Source organism: Aptenodytes patagonicus, chromosome Z, assembly GCF_965638725.1.
Source record: "Aptenodytes patagonicus chromosome Z, bAptPat1.pri.cur, whole genome shotgun sequence".
Classification (NCBI taxonomy): Eukaryota; Metazoa; Chordata; class Aves; order Sphenisciformes; family Spheniscidae; genus Aptenodytes; species Aptenodytes patagonicus.
Window position 1 is genome coordinate 19560453 of NC_134982.1, and position 13004 is coordinate 19573456.

Below are 13004 nucleotides of genomic sequence, written 5' to 3' on the forward strand. Positions count from 1 at the left end.
ACCAGAAAATGGGCAAATGAGATTGATCTAAAAAGAACTTTAAATTAAGAATAACTTTAATTTAAAGACTAGTAACTCTTCTCCAGCTTCATAGTTACCAATATAGATGATTTATTTTGTACTTCTCACCTCTGTAAATATCCATCTTTTCGAGTAAAACTAATAATGTCCCATGTAGCAGCTAAAAAGACGACTTATCTCAAGCTCAGATAATGTAGATATACTTGCTCTTCTCTTGTCTAGAAAATCTGCCATCTTGTCAAATATGTTAGGATAGTTGGATGTGGTCCACCACTGGTAAACCAGTGTGTAATTTAGCTCATTTTCCATTTCCTTCTGCGTTTAATTGCCTTTTTTCAATGTTCTTGAGAAAAGGGGTAATGGTGCTGTTCACTCTCTCTTCTCTTCCTAAATAGAGATGGTTCATTTTCTGTTTTCCAGGCTCTCCTGACTGGATAGGGCAATCAGAAAGTACATGTAATGAAGTTATTTCTTTCAGAATTGTTGGACAGAGGTTATGTAGAGGTTATGTTTCTTCCTTGAGTTCCTAACATGATTTTCTTTCAAAAAGAAAATCCCTCCCCCCTAAATATCCTCATGACAAAATACAGTCTCGGTATCTGTTTTTTATCTAGGTACTTTTGTAAAAAATCCTTCTAATATCAGGTGTGGCTGTCTTGCAACCAGCTGGTTGATCCAGCTGAAAACGTTTCTTTTTACAGAGATCATTTTCAGCAAAGAAGCAAGATTATCTTCCCTGGAAGGCAATGAAACACGTAGACGAGGGGTGGCCAGGGCCAAACTTCTCCTTTTAGCTGCAGCTAAATAGGACGGTGCACACTGTGAGGCTGCACCCTCACTGGAGATGATGAAGGAGTTTAACTTGTAAATATTTTCTCAAAGTGAATACCACTTGGGAACAAGGCTTCTCAAATTAATAAATGTGTGTGTGTGCACGCACTGATCACAAAACTGCAGTCTGGTCACACTGTTGGTAATCGGACGTACTGCAAGAAAAGCTCCCCTCTGCATGTTTGCAGCGACGTGCATGCTCATGGCGCTGATGCCACCGCCTGGTTAGTGGAAGTACTTCTCTGAACGCTTATAAGCCAAGTGCAAATACCAACCCTAGTTTTAAACCCATCGTTTGTAGAGCAGGTGGCTTAAAGCAGGACAGATTCCTTGCAGACCAAGTCGCGCTCCCTAGATGTTATAGCTGTGCGTAGTCTGGATGGGCCAGCTTGCAGAAGGAGGCACTAGGATGATCATGAGTAGAAAACCTTTTTAATGAGAAAGTCTATGAAAGGGGTTACACTGTCACTGTGATTGCAAGGGATTTGGCCTGATAACCCAAGAGGGCTTCTCTGATCCTATATGCCTGTAGTCCTGCTCCTTGTGCTTTTGTATATGGATACAGTGAGACAAGTATTTGTTATTTTTATAGTTTCTTTTTGTTGTTATTTTTAAAGACTTGTGGTCCCTTGTGGGCACAGCAGTGTGGAAGCCAATACTATGCAACAGGAGTCTGTTCTGAAATCAGTCCAAGTTTCCAGATCCTAAGAAGCTTTTCTCCTGCTATTCAAAGTAAGGCAACACGTGCAAAACAGATTCAATTAAAAAACCGTATCAAACGATATCAAAATACGTGGTGTCGGGGACTCTTAATTTGGGATTTTTTTTAAAATGTATGTGCAAAAAGCAAAGTCCTGTGATTCACACATAAGGACTGACAAATCGTGATGCAATACTGAGATGAATATGGACTCACTTCTCTGAGTTCAGAGGCATTGCACCAACACAGGCTTAAAATCTGCATATACATATGCAGATTGAGATTCTGTTGAGTGAGACCTAAATATGCACCTCTGGATTTAGCCAGAGTTGTAAGTATATTGAGACTGAAAGTGCATTTAATCTCCACTTTTTATTTTTGTTTTAGAGTGTTCCTCTGTCATAGATGTTGTGGTGGTTTGTGATGAGTCAAACAGCATTTATCCCTGGGATGCAGTGCGGGCATTTTTGAAAAAATTTGTACAAGGCTTAGACATAGGCCTTAACAAGACCCAGGTAAGTCAAAGATACCTGTGAGAAAGACACAAAAAAAAAAAAAAAGGCAATGGGTTTTATTAGCAATTCTAAAGGAAACCAAGTGTGCTTTAGCGTAACTGCAGTACCTCCCCCAAAGCCACAGATTACGCAGTTGTCTTGTATCTTTCAGTATTGGGGTTTTTATCTCACAGCTAACCTATTTCAAAAGGGATTAGTAATTTGATCAAAACATAAACCAACTGACATAGAAGTCTAGGTTGTATCTAGTGGAGTCAGATCTCTTTTATGCATTAGGTGTAAAAGTAATTAAAATGTAGTCTGTGGGTATGTGGGAAAAGTAGAACAGATTTTTTTTATGGGCTTTTCATACGGCTCTTACTTTCCAACTGCTGCATCTTTAAAATAGGAGCTTTTCCTGCTTGGTTACTGTCTGATCTTTGAGTTCTTTTTTCCTTTTAATTTGGTGATGGTAAGGAAAATTTTACTGCCTTTTTTTAAAACATTTTCTGTCTTTACAGTTGTCCATTTTCCATAAACAGTTCTGGGAACAAAGACTGGGGCACTGGAAATCTCTCTCCCAAAGGCTGCCTTCTTCCCTGGGCGACTTTGGAAGTGAGGTGCTTAAAAGCTAGGCTTCCTGCTCAGTCCTTTCTGAACCTCACCTTTAGCATCTTCTCTTTTTTTCTTTCATACTAAACGTACATCTTAGCATATGTCTTTAGCTTCACATGTATTAAAAATAAATAGGGTTTGCAGTGCCGTCAAGTAACTAACTTTTAGGATTTCCTTAGAAGAGATCAGATTGAGGTGCTGTCAGCTTGCAGAATTTTGGCTATTTTCTCGTCTTTCCCAGAGCTCCCTGTATTATTGCTATCCATCAGCTCTTCCAGAAGTAACCAAGCAAACATTTAATGCCTACTATTTCAGATTGTTTGCATTAACATATTGTAGTTGATAATAAATGACATAAGGTGCAAGAGCATTTTAGCTTTCTTTGCTTTCCAAACGTGTTAATATTAATTGGTTTTATATGTGTTGAAAGAAAATGATAACCCCATGTGCACCTGCAGGTCTTTTACTCCAACCTGACAAATAAGTAAGCATCATGATTCTATGTAACTGTAATGCATGATAATCTAACATAATTTCTTTATTGCATAGGTGGGTTTAATTCAATATGCTAATGATCCCCGTGTAGTGTTCAACTTGAATACATATCAAACAAAGGATGAGGTTGTTAAAGCAATGGAGGGAACGTATCAGAAGGGAGGAGATCTGACTAATACTTTCAAAGCCATTGACAATGCAAGGTAAAACACATCGATGATTACTGTGCAACTATTGTAACTTACCTTACAAGGCAACAGGCACATCCTGAATTTTATTCTCACTGGTAGTGCACGTGCTCGGAGCCTCTGAGGAGGATCCCAGCACCAGGCAGAATCCTTCAGGTACATTTACAGTGCCCCATGCAGAACAGTACAGGGATATGTAAACTAGACTTGCTGAAAAGCATGTCTTTAACCATTGGGTTAAACTCTACACTAAAGTAGTTCTGATACCCAACAGAATGGTTTGGGCTGTTAGATGTCCAAATGTGACAGTGTATCGAACACCATGGACAAGCTTTTAGGAAAGATACAAAACCATTGAAAGAAGTAAAGTTTATCCAGGGGTTCAGTGGGACCAGTAACATTAATGTTTGCAGGTCAGGCTTTGGTTGATTGCAGAGAAAATAAAATCTCTGGTCTGTTGTCAGTTTGTCACTGCAGCACCAGCAGCATGAAAAATAGGAAAAACTTAAAACAATGTACCGTGACTCTGAATATGTACACAAACCAGGTCTGTTTCTCAATAAGAAGATGCTGTTTTGCACTTGAATCAAGGACAGGACTCTAGGCCAAAATACATGCTGAATCAATTGGCCTTGAAAATCTTGCTTAGGGACAGACTCAGCCTTCAGTGGAGTCGATATTTGCAGTAGTATTGAGGAACCTCTTATTAATACTTTTCCCCTTTTGTTTGAACTTGGTGGAGCCAATTCCTGGCTACCCTGGTGTTACAGAACATTAATAGTTCTGACAAAAAAACCTTTTTATTTAGAAACATTTGTACAAAAATACTGTTTTCCCTGGAATGTACATTTCTGTCAGAAATACCATCCAGCCCTACTTGGGTTTTTTTTCTACTTCCTTGATTACATTTCTGATGGCGCTGAGCAGTGCTTTGAGCAGAAGCTATCAGAAGCATAATTGAAAATTCTTATTGCAGATTATTAATTTCCAAATAAAAAGCACTACAGATGCACCTTGTTCTACATCAGTGATGGACATATTCCTTATAGTATATATACCGAATTCCATCCATTATAAATTGACATGTGATAAATGCAATCTTTTATAACAGACAGTACGCCTTCTCACCTGAATCAGGAGGACGGCCAACAGCCACAAAAGTAATGGTTGTTGTGACGGACGGTGAATCACACGATGGCTCCAACTTGAAAACAGTGATCGGTAAATGCAACGAAGACAATATAACCAGATTTGGCATTGCTGTAAGTAATACTATAATTAAATATATTATTGCAATTTTGGAAGAACATTTTGTTGTGTATGTATGAAAGTGCATGTTCTATATATAAGCTGTATATAATGTATGCATTGTTACACTGGTGAGACCGAAACTAGGTGAAATTAATGTTTATGAACTAGTGAAATATTGATGGTCTTTAACTGGCTGAAAAAGCAAAACTAATATTACCTGAGCAACTTCAGTGGTTTTCTCCTTTGCCTTGGTTTATGTATTTTTCCTATCTGAATGGTCCCTCGTATAGGAATACAGTCTGATAAGCAATTCAGTAATATGAATGAAGGTAACTTTTTTTTTTAATATGTAGAATATTTACTGAAATAATACAGAAGGAAATGGAGTAACACCATGATTTCCTTCACTCTTCTTATTTTGTTCTTTTTTTACCCAAGGTTTTGGGATACTTAATCAGGCATGAACTTGATACTAAAAACTTGATTAAAGAAATCAAAGGAATTGCTAGTCATCCAACAGACAAGTATTTCTTTAATGTGTCATCTGAGGCTGCACTACTGGAAGAAGCAGGAACACTTGGAGAGCGCATTTTTAGTATAGAAGGTAAAATACTCAATATCTCTGAAAAATTAGATCAGATTCTCCCAGCTGGTGAGCTAAGGATTTTATTTAGTTTCACCTTAGTGTAGTACTGTGAAAACGAAGGGCAGCTGGAGCTGTGGGCTGCTCCCCAGGAGGGCTCTGGTTTGCACAGGTGTTCCCCCAGCTACCCCACCTCTAATGAGCCTCAGCTTAAAGTTAGTTTCTGCAGTTTGTGGGAAATATTCCCCAGTTGCTGAAAGTTTCAGTCAAGTCCTGGGCTTCAGGCATCCACTGGGGGCTTGTCCATATGTGTCCAAATGTATTCAGAGCTATTACCACCGGAGGAGTAAAGGTATCTTTATGCTTGTCAGATTCACCTGTGTTTTTCTGTTAATGCTAAGCAACTGTGAATTTAAAAACCAAATCAGAAGACTAGGTTACTGATTACAGAACTGAAAAGCTAGAGTAATGCAATCTGTGAGGCGTCTACCAGGCTCTATCCCTATCATCACCCACAGTCCTCTGTGTACTGTTTGGAGGAAGGTGCTGTAGAGGTGACTTAGATGTACTTTGTCCCCCCAAAAGCCAGCTTTTTAAAGTCAAATTTAGACCACGCTTGGGAGACTTGTGACCTGCCCTCAACCCTCCCTAAGGAGCTTTCCATGGCTGCAGCCTTCCTGTGCTCAGGATTAAATCTTCCTTCCTCATAGAATAGAATCATAGAATCATTAAGGTTGGAAAAGACCTCTAAGATCATCGAGTCCAACCATCGACCCAACACCACCATGCCCACTAAACCATGTCCCTAAGTGCCGCATCTACACATCTTTTAAATACTTCCAAGGATGGTGACTCAACCACTTCCCTGGGCAGCCTGTGCCAATGTTTAACCACTCTTTCCGTAAAGAAATTCTTCCTCACATCCAATCTAAACTTCCCCTGGCGCAACTTGAGGCCATTTCCTCTCGTCCTATCGCTTGTTACTTGGGAGAAGAGACAGACACCCACCTCACTACAACCTCCTTCCAGGTAGTTGTAGAGAGCGATGAGGTCTCCCCTCAGCCTCCTTTTCTCCAGGCTAAACAGTCCCAGTTCCCTCAGCCGCTCCTCATAAGACTTGTTCTCCAGACCCCTCACCAGCCTCGTTGCCCTTCTCTGGACACGCTCCAGCACCTCAACGTCCTTCTTGTAGTGAGGGGCCCAAAACTGAACACAGTATTCGAGGTGCGGCCTCACCAGTGCCGAGTACAGGGGCACGATCACTTCCCTACTCCTGCTGGCCACACTGTTTCTGATACAAGCCAGGATGCCATTGGCCTTCTTGGCCGCCTGGGCACACTGCCGGCTCACATTCAGCCGGCTGTCGACCAACACCCCCAGGTCCTTTTCCGCCAGGCAGCTTTCCAGCCACTCTTCCCCAAGCCTGTAGCGCTGCATGGGGTTGTTGTGGCCGAAGTGCAGGACCCGGCACTTGGCCTTGTTGAACCTCATACAGTTGGCCTGGGCCCATCGATCCAGCCTGTCCAGATCCTCTTTCACCTCTGTCTTTTACCAGGCCCATGCTGTTAATCAATTCAAGGGGATTGGGTGAGCTCCCCCTCTTGGGTTTTTTGTACTCCCGTTGAATTCCTGTTACTTGAGTCCCATCCATCTAGGTTAGGAAATATTCCTGCATGTCACAGTATTTTTCAAGACAATTACGACAGTTTTATATGTCCTACATGATAATAAACATTCATTTGAAAGTTGTGAATATACAGTTATTAAAGCTGCTAATTTCAGTGTATTATTAGTGCTTCCTAGGAAACATAAAAAGAGATTAGGCACCGTGACAGCACTGTGCAGACTGATTCAAGCCATCTTTATCATTATCTTCGGCCTTTTTTTGGAAGAGGCTCATAGCATCATGGCTCCATCTTACCAATTTGCCATTAAATCCTCCAAATATTCTACAGTTTATTAGCTCTCAGATTTCCGTTGTTTGTAAACGTTGGAAATGTTTAAGCAGAATTGGTGGATTTGGAAAAAATAATATACAGTCCCTATATAGCTGTGCTCAGAGGCAGCAATATTGGGTCTCTTGTGTGGTTCTATAGTATTAACTATATGTGAATATTTGTTTTCCCAGGTACAGATCAAGGTGATACATTCCAAATGGAAATGTCACAGGTGGGCTTCAGTGCGTATTACTCACAAAAGAAGGTATGTGACTTTAATTATTTAATGATACAAATAGATGTAATTACGTAGACATGAATGCTTAGAAGTGTAACAAAATAAGACTAATAAAACATGATGGCCAATTTTAAGATTTTTTTACAAGCAGGAGAATGTCAAGTTATCTTCTTTTTTTTTTTTTATTTGAATACCACAAAAATTACTTCCAATAGATGCTGTATATCCCTACAATGAAAAAAATATACATTAATATGTGAAGCTGAGTAATAGTTTCTTTCATGTAATGATTTTGAGATGTGTTAATCCAATTATTTCAGTGATTTCTGAGTTCACGTAGCATGAAAAATCCAACTGCTCCAAGTTAATATTTTGTAGTTGAAAACTCAGAAGAATTGAAACCATATTGTAAAGCTGGTATATTTCTAGGCAGTCACCAAGATGTAAATAAGTCAAGTCTGAAAAGAATTTGTCTGATATTTGTGAAGTTAATAGTATTTGTTTAAAGCATATTTCACTTAGAAATTACAAAGAATAATAAATCAGATATATTTTTCTTGCTAATCAATTTTAAGATCATCTTGACCAAATAGGTCCTCTTTGTAAAATTCAAGTGTGGTTCAAGCAGCTTTCAACTGAAAATATAGGAATGTTCTTTCTTTCTCATATCCCTTAAAGATGAATGAAATAATTTTTAAAAAGTCCTCTGTATTTACACAAATTGAAGTTTTAATTTACCAAGCACTCGATGGTAGGAGGTGGCAAAAATTAAGAAAGATTTGGGGTTTTCTTCAGGAAAATTACACATACTATTTTTACTGCAGTTTTCTATAACAGTATCTCAGTTCAGTAAAGAATTCTAGTAATTTGTATAATCTAAACTATGTTTGGTTTATGTATACAAGTCTAAGATTAAATATTTCTGTATTAAGTATTCTGTATAATAAGCCATAATAATTTGGAATGTAGATCTAACTGTTCTCTCAGGGACATCTCCTTACAATACACTTAAAGAATGAAATTTTGTATCTTTTTCCATCAGTTTTTGTGTGCTGTCATTGGCACTTTTGTTGGCAAAAAAGGGGCTTTAGGTTTTTCTTACAGTTTTGTTTGTCTGATCCTCAGTTTTCTGAGGATCATGAGTGCACAAAAGCATAGACTTGGCAAGCCCAACCCTAGGGTGGACAGGCTTAGGAAATTATCACAGTGTTTAAATAAACCCATTTTATCCTGAGTTTGCAGTGCCCTGGGAGCTAAAGCAGTCACTTATCCTCTTGCAGTAGAGGGGTGATAATCCCTCTTAATAGGGCAGTAAAGTCCTACATGTAAGCAGTAACTATAAGCAGCTCCAGTCAACTGCTTGCAGTCATTAGACTATACATCATGGCCTTAAACACAGTGATGTAGGAACTTACATATGGTAACTTCAGCTACGCTCACACTTTTTCTGAAATAGGTAGTTCCAAAATGTTGATTTTTACTTTCTAAAGGATATTCTGCTGTTGGGTGCTGTTGGGGCCTATGACTGGAGTGGAACAGTAGTTCAGGAGTCTTCAGACAGAGTCACCACCTTTCCAAGCCATGTGTTCGAGAAAATTCTACAGGACAGAAATCATAGCTCTTATCTAGGTAAGGGGCTGAAATACAAATCTGGAAATGTATCAAACCTTTATTAAGATGTTAAAGAACTTGGGAAATTTGGCTCTAGCCAGACTCCTGTTAAGAACTGATTTGAGAATATGAAAAGAATTTTGCATCCAAAAAGATTTTATTTACTGATCAACAGTTCATTGAATGAAATCTTTATTGTGTTTTTAAAATTCTACTCATATCAATGTGGTAAGCTGAAAAAAACCCAGGCTTTGTCACAGAGACATAAGAAGTCATGGGATTTGAAAAGGCTGCTTAGTGTATCATACTGATCATTATGGGTACCTTCTGTTTTAATATTTGTATGTACTTCCCCAATTACATGTGGATGAGAAGTTGATTGACTTGCTATCGTTTCATCTGTGCTCGCTCTTTTCTTGGCTTTTTCCAGTTCAGTTTATAGTTTTAGGAATATTGCTGCAGTTTAACAGAGGTCTTATTTATAACCCCCATATATTTTCTGACCCATGTTTTTGTGACCCACTAAAGCCACTCAGTTTGTCTTCTCAGTTTATTGAAATGTTTTCTGCAAACCTACAACATGCCTGCTCGGGTGATTCATCCCTGAACTACTACATTAAACACCTATGACTTTCTTATCCTTTAAGTTATTTAATGAGATGCTATTTTTGCAGCTAACATGCTCTTTTCCCTATGGCTTAGCATTACTTGCATCCAACATAATGAATAAATCTAAATCTAACCTAATGAGCAGTAGCTCTTTTGCATGTGTGACCTCTTCAGACTTTCTGTTCTTCCCTTTTCTAGAATAATTCTTAAAAGGTCAGGTCATTTCCCTTCAGCACTTCTCCCCAAGGCACTTTCTAGAGTATTGGCCTTAATCTTTTTGGAGCAAACAATGTTGTTGCCTTTGCTGTCCCTTCATTTCCTTTCCACCTTCTTCCGTCCCCCACTAAGAGCTACAGAGAGCTAAAGGGCTGCTAGCACATCACAGCTTGCTAGATTGGCCCCCATTCTGCACTGCACCCTCTCACTTCAAATGGCTGTATGGTGTATTAATTAGGAACGTGTGGGCTTAACTTGCAGAATAAAATCTTGTTTTGTTGTTGCTTGTTGAACTTCTAGTCTCCAGTGATGTTCTCTCCCTAGAAAAACAGTGACTGAACACAAATCTGAATTAGACTGGTATACGTAATGATCAAGGCGTAATCCTTTTAGACTGTGCTCCTCACATTGTCCTGCAGCTTGCTAAAGACCTGCATATTCTGCCCAATCACTGGGATTTTGTTATTCAGTTTAAACTATAGTCTTTATAAAGGATGATTTTGTTTTCTTCTGTTACAATAAATTTGCTGTAATTAAACCACAGAAATGTAAAATATGTAGTAATGCTAGCTTTATAGTGCTAATACGTGTTTAAAATATTTGCAGGTATTAAAAGATGTTTTCTGAAAGCAAATAATGTTAGGATAATGGGAATGAGGATTAAAGCGTTCAAAGAAGTTCAATCAACCTAAGCCCTTCAGCTGACAAGCTATTAATATAGCCTGTTGTATTCAGCCAGTACACTGGGCTGTGGTTTGGTAAGCTGTGGGAAAATGCACTGCAAGCTTTACAGAAGCTAGGTGTTCCTTCCGAGTTTGAAGCCTGGCCCAAATGTTCACCTCATGTTTCTCTTTATTTCTTCATTCCAAGGATACTCTTTGCAGTCTTTTTCCTATCTTCTTCACAAGCATGACATTTTTGTGGTCTATGTTTTACTGAATAGGCTAAACTATTGTCCATGCTGTTCTGCAAACCTGCTTCAACTTGATCTGAGTCATTGTTCTCTCCAGAAGACTATAGCAAATTTTATGCATATGTGACAGCTTAACTTCCCATCATTCTCTGCAACTAACGTACCAGATTGACTCATCCTCTGTGTCTTTATGGATAACCACCTGATGACTTGTAGTTAGTGGTCTCTCACACATGTTAAATGTTGGCTTCTCTCCCCAGGTTATTCTGTTGCTGTTCTCTCAACTCAGAGCTCCATCTATTTTGTTGCTGGCGCACCAAGATCCAACTACACTGGCAGAGTAGTGGTTTATGATGTTGACAGCGATGGTAATATCGCAATTGTGCAGTCCCAGAGAGGCGAGCAGGCACGTATATTTTGGTCACAAACACAGATTTTGCAGGCATCCGTATTTATTGACAACAGCATTAAATTGTAATGCATTTGTTCTGAAAATTCATCTTTCTTGCAATGCATTTAGAATCCATTTGGAACTTTTCTCTGCCACTGGACTATGTCAGTGAGGTTAACTGTAACTCTTAAACAGCATTTTAGGAAGTCAACCAATTAGTGCTAAAAGATAATATACAAAGCTACTTAATGGATCATTCTGTCAACACTTCTAATGGGGAGTGAGCTCCACTCTGCCAGAGAAGTTGTGAAGTAGATGACATCAAAAGAGAGATTTGGATGCTCCTCTTCTCCATTTGGAAAAGAGCATCGAGTTTAGATGGTTTGGGTTTTGTTTGTTTGTAAGACAAATCTGAGAGTAAATCAGAGATTGGGTAGTTTCATGTGCACAGTTTAATATAAAAAAATATACCTCCCATAGCTTATTCTCTGTTTGCATTCTTATTGCCGAGTGGTGAAGCCATAGCAGCAGCTTCTGGGCAGAAACAGTGGACATATGATAAGGATATGATTCTTCAAACACTGGAGTATGTTATATAGTAATTTCATTCCAATGGGCAGTTTCATTCATTAGTATTGGACTATTTCTGGGTGTAAGTTTTCTGAGTCAGGTGCTAAAACGTTATGTTTTACAAAATCCACATGCAAACACAACCCTCTTACTACTGATTTCAGATTGGCTCCTACTTTGGCAGCGTGGTGTGTTCAGTGGATGTTAACAGAGATTCTGTGACAGATGTGCTGCTTGTGGGTGCACCAATGTTTATGAATGACCTGAAGAAAGAGGAAGGGAGAGTATACATGTTTTCCATCACAAAGGTAAGAATGGCACTGTAGCGAAGCTGGAATCAGCTTCCTGCCTCTCCATCCATGATAAGTGCTGATGTTTTCATTTGCTGTTTTTACTGGGTTTTTGCTGGATTTACTGTTGTTCCCTGGACTACAGTTTTACCAAGGAAAAAGCAGTCCAAACTGCAATAGTACTTAGTGGCAGTGTCTGTTCTGTTAAATCAGAGAGCGATCAGAAGAGCGATCCCTGGCCCCACAGCCAACTGGTGCAGCAGTCTTGCTCAAGCCGGCATTGCTTAGGGCTAGCTTCTTTCAAAGCAGACTGGCCACATGCATGCTAAAAAGCCTTTGGCCCTGGATCTTTTCTGGGCCTGTCAGTCACTGTTTAGCGTTATCTTTTTCAAAGTGTTAGAAATACTGCGAGTGGTGTTTTTGTAACTAGAAATGGAGCATGTGCTTTTCCCGGAGTGTGGCATAAGGGCAGGGGTAAATGGTGCCATGCCTGCCTGGTTAGAGGACTGGGGATGGAGCCCTTCCCAGTGCGATCTCACCCATTCTGCTTTTTAGGAGCGGCTGCAAACTTTCCCCAGAATTGCTTGTGCATGTAATCTGGGAATAAGCCAGCTGGAACAGACCAAAATGGAATCAATAAGCAAGTTAGTGGCTAAGCAGTATTAGTGACCGGGGGCCTGCTGCTCTAGGTAGCTCCCTGGCCCTGGTTTTAGGCACTGTGCACAAATATAACACAAGGTTGACCATTTCTCTGAAAAACTTAGCTCGAGGCTTTTGCTAATTAATTGTTTGCCATTTGATTTTGGCAAATCTGTTCAACACTGTTGTAGTTTAACCCGGCAGGCAGCTAAACACCACACAGCCGTTTGCTTACTCCCCCCCACCCCAGTGGGACGGGGGAGAGAATCGGAAAAAAAAAAAGTAAAATTCGTGGGTTGAGATAAAGACAGTTTAATAAGACAGAAAAGGGAAAAAAAAAAAAAAATGATAAAAGAATATACAAAATAAGTGATGCACAATGCAGTTGCTCACCACCTGCCGACCGATGCCC

The 13004-nt window shown here is 39.5% G+C and overlaps 1 protein-coding gene across 1 annotated transcript in view; it reads left to right on the top strand.

Annotated features, from left to right (window-relative positions):
• The window catches only part of ITGA2 (integrin subunit alpha 2), a 70118-nt gene that overhangs the window by 30426 nt on the left and 26688 nt on the right, over nucleotides 1–13004 (top strand). Inside the window, exons 5-13 of the mRNA XM_076362347.1 lie at nucleotides 1470–1584; nucleotides 1940–2067; nucleotides 3211–3359; nucleotides 4456–4606; nucleotides 5034–5199; nucleotides 7307–7380; nucleotides 8844–8982; nucleotides 10963–11108; nucleotides 11828–11971. Coding sequence (XP_076218462.1) covers nucleotides 1470–1584; nucleotides 1940–2067; nucleotides 3211–3359; nucleotides 4456–4606; nucleotides 5034–5199; nucleotides 7307–7380; nucleotides 8844–8982; nucleotides 10963–11108; nucleotides 11828–11971 — 1212 coding nt within the window. The remainder of the gene's footprint in view (nucleotides 1–1469; nucleotides 1585–1939; nucleotides 2068–3210; nucleotides 3360–4455; nucleotides 4607–5033; nucleotides 5200–7306; nucleotides 7381–8843; nucleotides 8983–10962; nucleotides 11109–11827; nucleotides 11972–13004) is intronic.